Source organism: Physcomitrium patens, chromosome 18, assembly GCF_059467195.1.
Source record: "Physcomitrium patens ecotype Gransden chromosome 18, ASM5946719v1, whole genome shotgun sequence".
Taxonomy (NCBI): Eukaryota; Viridiplantae; Streptophyta; class Bryopsida; order Funariales; family Funariaceae; genus Physcomitrium; species Physcomitrium patens.
In genome coordinates, this window is record NC_143427.1 from 8,083,105 (window position 1) to 8,089,104 (window position 6,000).

General features: G+C 43.4%; 1 protein-coding gene across 1 annotated transcript; it reads left to right on the top strand.

The window, feature by feature from the left end:
* The first annotated feature begins 2,855 nt into the window (after positions 1-2,855).
* LOC112295005 (uncharacterized) lies at positions 2,856-5,696 on the top strand. Its single transcript, XM_024546086.3, has 2 exons — positions 2,856-4,137; positions 4,301-5,696. Exons 1-2 carry the CDS (start codon positions 3,394-3,396, stop codon positions 5,273-5,275), a joined length of 1,719 nt encoding a protein of 572 aa, XP_024401854.1. The 5' UTR covers positions 2,856-3,393; the 3' UTR covers positions 5,276-5,696.
* Positions 5,697-6,000: the final 304 nt, after the last annotated feature.

A 6,000-nucleotide genomic window follows, 5' to 3' on the forward strand; every position in this document is an offset into this window, starting at 1 on the left:
AGACTGCATATATTGCGGCTAAGTGGTGCTTTGATCATTCCTCTCATTTTTTATTCATTCTTCTGTAATATTAAAGTATTTTTAATCTGCTCAAGAATTTTCCTCTGGAATTGTGCCCTATATAGTAGAATTTGTGGGGTTGGGCACCAAAATCTAGTGAATTCCCAAAAGAGATTGCCCTCCTTTTCTCATAGATATATATATATATATATATATATCTATATATATCTACATACGTATATATAGAAAAGTATCACAACAACTCCTGCTCAAATCTCTCCACCAACTCATGCTCGTTGTTTCATGAATTTATCAACACTAATTCAAATAATGATTAAAAAAAATGGAACCCACTTGATACTATACTTTTTGTAGGCAAAAAGCTTTCATTTCTCACATTATCCGGAAACATCACTTCATCAAAAACATCAGATGTCATCATCACCATATTTTTTATATTTTTATATTTTATTCTTCTTCTTCAGATGCTGATGTTAAAAGCCCTTTTGTTTTCAATTCATTCCTATTATTAATAATATTATTATTATTTTAATCCTGTTTATAATTCTACATGATGTACTGATTTAAAAACCACAAGATAAAATTTTGGTAAAATACAAATAGAAATTTTTGCCTTTATTATATATATATATATATATATATATACATATATATACACACACACACACACAAAAGATACTAGATACATATCTTAACTTGTGATTTTATTTTTTTATTTTTATTTCAAAAATAAACTTATTGGTACAGTGCCCATTGTTGGAACAAGATTCTCAGGTCTCTCATACTCTAAAAGATCCCAGGTGAGCAGAAATAGCTTGAAGTTGAGGTGTTACTACAAAGTATTTTGTGCATTATAAGACTTAGTTAAGCCGATTTGAGTACTCAGCAGAGAACAAAGGGATGTAAATCTTCATTTAGATGATAAATGAATATCAATTTATTGTGGTTCTTGTGCACAAAAAGATTGCACAATGTACTTGATTTTGAAGTCATGTCAATGATTTTAAACATGTAAGGCACAGATACAATTGAAGATATTTTGGTCAAATAGACTAAGAAAGACTGTTGCAGGTGAATATGCCTTAAGCATGATCATTGACTCCATTCAGAGTTTAAAAATAAGAAAGACTTGTTTGACAAACCATTACAGTAACAATAATAATGAAATACTTGACACTAGTTTTATTTATTTTTTTAATTCTAAAGAACCATGTTAATTCATATATAGACCCAGCAAGTCATTGGATTGATGCCAGTCCTTTCTGAACAATAAGATTAACACACTCTTCCCCATTCATGCAATGTCCATTATTGTACATGCCTTTTCCTTTAAAGTTGTTTACATATATATATATCTCTCTCTCTATATATATAGAGAGATATACACACACATTGATAATCATTCTCTTGTTCTTGTTCACATAAAATCTCTTGGAGTAGTAATGGGCATTTGAGAGCCAAAATTCCCAATACATGACTAAATCCTGCCATTTCACTTCAATAGGGAAATCCACTAGATTGCAATGCATGCACATTCCACATCATAATGTGGAGCCATGCTGCAAATGATGAATGAGTGGATAGATGGAATGGGTAATGGATGGATGGATGGAATGATGGATGGTACTCAAAAGAGTATGTTTTATTTAATTTTAAATTTTAAATTTAATTTGATAGAAGGCGTGGTTCATCGAATGATGTCATTAAAACCCTGCATTTCTCTCTCTTTTTTCTCTCTCTAACTCCCTTTGTACCAACCCATTGGCCCCAATCATTTGGCCACCACTCCCCAAGCACTAGATCCATTCTGAAGGTGAGGGCAAACAGAAAATTTTAATTTAATTTAATTTTTAAAAAACAATCATGTGGAGTTGTGGGCCATACAATAAAAAACGATTATAGGTATTAAAAAAACGAAAAACACACACACATACACATATAGAACCCCACACACAACAGTGTTTACATATTCATTTTTTGATCTTCTAGTGCACAAGGCAACACTGAAACATCAACATAAGTCACTTACCAAATCACACCAAGGGTCAATGGATGCCATTCATGTAATAAAAACACAAACAAACCAACATAGTAGTAGTGGGTGCCAAAAATAATGACAATTCCTGGACCAGACCCAAAAGTACAAAACAAAACAAATCAAAAAGAGAGAAAAGGGTGGTTAAGGTTAAATCCCACGTTACATGCCAGATTCCCATAAGCCTGTGCCTATGTTCTACTTCCCCCCGAAACCCTAATTCCCAACCATCGTTGTAAAACAAACCCACAGACACGAAACTCGCCAGTGGGAATGGGAGTATGTAACTTTCTTTTTCATTTATTTATATTTTTTATACATGAAGTGGGGGATGGGCAGTGTGGTTAATATCTGCTGTGGTGGATTGTAGTAGCAGTAGCAATGGAGCTAAAACCTCGGTGATTGTAAAGGAAAGAGGGCTGGTTGTTTTTGTTGGAGTGGGGTGGGGGAATATATGTGGGCCATTACCGCTTGTCCGACATTATTCTCTGGCAGGGACCGGAGGAGCAGGTCACAGACCAATTCTCATCTTCGTCTGCTTCTACTGCGTCTGCTTCGTGTCAGACCCCGAATTTAAGTCTCCGTTTTCCCGATTGAGGAGGATGAGGAGGGTCTCTCTCACTTTGCCGCACAGAACAGAATCTTCTGTTCTCTTCCCAAAGTCGCTCTATTGCGGGTGGTGAGGGGGGGAGGACCCGGGGTGGGGGAGAAACGCGCCTTCGACTTCCATCGCATGTTGTCTCCCACATAAATGCTCGGGGGGCATCATTTCTGATTACACGTCTTCTCGCATGCACGTGTTGTATGGGCTTGTTGCACAGCTCCAAAGCAGCTCACCCTGTTCGGCAATCAGTTCCAAGTGCCTTCACTTCACTTCACTTCGCTGCTGGGAATCGGGTCGCGTTTGGGGCGGTTACAGAAACAGGGTCTCTGATCATCGATCGATCTCCTGTAAGGCTGTGGTGGTTGTTTTGGGTTCGGTTGAAGGCTGGGTGGGTGGGTCTCCGAGCTTTGTGTCAAGTCATGTGCTGCGAGCTTCGATTGATCGCTGATAAGGGGAAGGTTCTGCGGTTGAAGAATTGAAGCGCTCGGTTTCGCGTGGTCGTGAGTGCACCTCCCGTGTCTGCGCCTGGAAATTACCCTTTCTCCTTATCGAGGTTTACATTCGGCGAACACACACACACACACTTGAGCCCACAAGTTGGAGATACCTGCTGCGATGTGGTTACCCGTGCATCACTGACAAACAGACGGGTTTCCTTTTTCTTTTCCTTTTTTCGCTGTGGAGGTTGGTGAGGCTTGGTAGCTGAGTTAGTGTTTTTATTTGAGTTGGAGTGATGGGTGTGCGAGCGCTGGAGCGGAAGGGCGGGTCGAAGAAGGTTAAAAAACCGCAAGAGGGGAAGTACAGGGGAGTCAGGAGAAGGCCCTGGGGTCGGTATGCTGCGGAGATCAGAGACCCGCATACGAGGGAGAGGAGATGGCTGGGGACGTTCGACACTGCCGAGCAAGCTGCAGTGGCATACGATTTGGCCGCCAGATCCATGCGCGGGTTGAAAGCAAGGACCAACTTTGTGTACCCAACGCACCAGACCTGTTTGATGTCAGCCGCGCTCGCAGCTTCGCGAGCCTCCGGGCAATCGAAGGGAGAAGGTTTCTTCGGGGGTGTGCATGGTGGTAAATCAGGTCGGAATTTGGACTGGAGCATGACCTTGATGCCTGATGGGAAAAATGACGGTGCTGCTCTCTCCAGCCGCAACTTCATGCTGGGTTCGATGGATACGTTGCTGGACCCTTCCAGTGAACCAGCTTTCAGGCACATGTATGAAACAGTGGAGAGGCTAGCGAGCGCCATCAGTGATCCTCGACCAAGGAAATCGTTGCATGAGGATGGCGATCTGCTGAACCAACATGCCTGCGGCAAGGTGACGGATGTCCGAAGAAGCTCTGGGAGAAGAGACCAGTGGGCGGTTCTCGATGTCAGAGAATCTGCCCTCAGTCAAAGCTTGGAGCAGAATACTGGTGGAAAATCTGTGTTGTGTGAAGGACGTGAATGTGCCATAGTTGAAGTATCACATCCCGAGGTAATCACCTGGTCCCTTAAGCCAATTCGATCATTGTGGAACTGTACCTTGGGGCGAGAATTACTAGGAACTCGATTAGCCACCGAGGTCGATGTCCGCGAATTGGTTGACATAGTTGCACGCTCTTGGTTTTCGATCCCTAATTCCCTGCTCGTGCTTGCAGGTTACTTGCATCGGAAGCCAACCAAGTTTTTATCACGAGATATCGGCATCCAATGAGTCATCCTTGACTGAGAGCGGTGGTCCTCTGCGTAGCCGCGAGAGTGGTCAAATCTCCCGAGCCTCCAGCTCGTCGAAGTTTTATGAGCATGGGCCGGGTACCCTCTCTCAAGTGGTCTCAAAATACGTCACAGTTGATAAGGAAACTCTCACAGTTAGTTCAAGTTCCCCGGACAACCGCCTCGTTGACTCGAGCCAGTGTTTCTTATCAACCCAAGTCTCCTACTCCGAAGACTCATCCAGTAATTTGGTAGTGTCCTCCTACATTGACACTGCCACTTCACCAGACTCCGCACGCTTCATCCCCTCCTCAGTCGAGTCTTCAGAGCCAGGCTCTGCAGCTGGAGTGACATTTTGCAACACCTCCAGCTCCAATCGAAACCCGGATAATTTGCAGAGCATCTTACCACCCAATGTCAGCTCTGCGATGCACAACGCTCCGCGACCAGTATATGCACAGCCGTGCTTGGATGAACCCCGGCCTGGCTTGACACAGAACGCTACATGGAGCGACGTCACTCATGATCGAGCGGAAAGCTGGAGGAATCTGTGCGAGCCTCCAGCCGCATGGCAATACTACACTGATCCAGGGATGGTAGCGAATGATATGGAGGATGAACTGGTGGACGTGACGCGTGAGCTTGCCATGAGGACGTCAACTGCCTGCCAAGGCACCCAAGATGGTGGGTGTGGTGAGTGCTTCATGAGCGGAGATTGGCTGTTTCCTCATTGCGACGCTGCTGATTCCTCCTTCTCATGTATGTCTGATATCAGTGGCGACGAGTATCTATGCAACGATGGGTATTCCAGTGCTGGGGTTCACGTTAGTTCTCTACTTCATCATGCATTTTATGATGCACATCAGTCCCTTCCGGTTCTGTTGGAGGCGTCGATGGACTACAACGCTCTGGGGATGTGATCTTGAATCAAGCCAGGCCTTAGCTTCCGACATCACTGAACAGGCCTTCCCTTTCCGCTACGGTAACAATTCGAGCTCCAGTATCTCCGTAGATTTGTTGAAGCTCTTCACGGATACGTCAGTGTACACATGAGATTAGGAAGAGCATCCAGAGAAGCTGTTGTGACATTGTCATTGTGCATAATGTATATAACTATATCCTTCCGTCACTTTCTCTTGTAAGCAATCAAATATGTTTCAGACGATCGAAATCGTTGAAAGACAAAAACTCAATAGTGCAAGGGGCGTTTTCGACAGAGTAGAATCGAGAGCAAATAGTATCATTTTTTTTGCTCTCCTGTTGCAGTATTACGCTACACACAACCTTTGTACAAAGCTTTGATCAGTCACCATTTTTGCTAAGCCGAGATTGAACTCTGAATATGCACATAGTGCTGAACTCGTGGACATCGTCGTAACTGCGTGAATGTTATCGGTATCCAAGCCTGAAAACTTGCAAGTTCATGCGTTGACTAGGGTCCTGGAGCGACCACCAGGATGTCAACTGGAGTCGGATTAGGTTTCAATCTTTTGAGCTCTCGAAAGTTAATTATCGACGTTTGTATAAGTCTGCACATAAGTGGGAAGGGCAGTCGGTAAGGAATATAATTCATGAATCGATGACTTGATGGAATTAGGAGTTGTCTCCAGCGCATGATTGTGATAAGTGGAGTGTATCAAGTTTT

Excerpts from the sequence above, each read along its gene's own strand:
- LOC112295005 (XM_024546086.3), top strand. The coding sequence starts at position 3,394 with ATGGGTGTGCGAGCGCTGGAGCGGAAGGGCGGGTCGAAGAAGGTTAAA. Across the intron at positions 4,138-4,300 it reads TTGAAGTATCACATCCCGAG|GTTACTTGCATCGGAAGCCA; the intron begins GTAATCACCTGG and ends TCGTGCTTGCAG.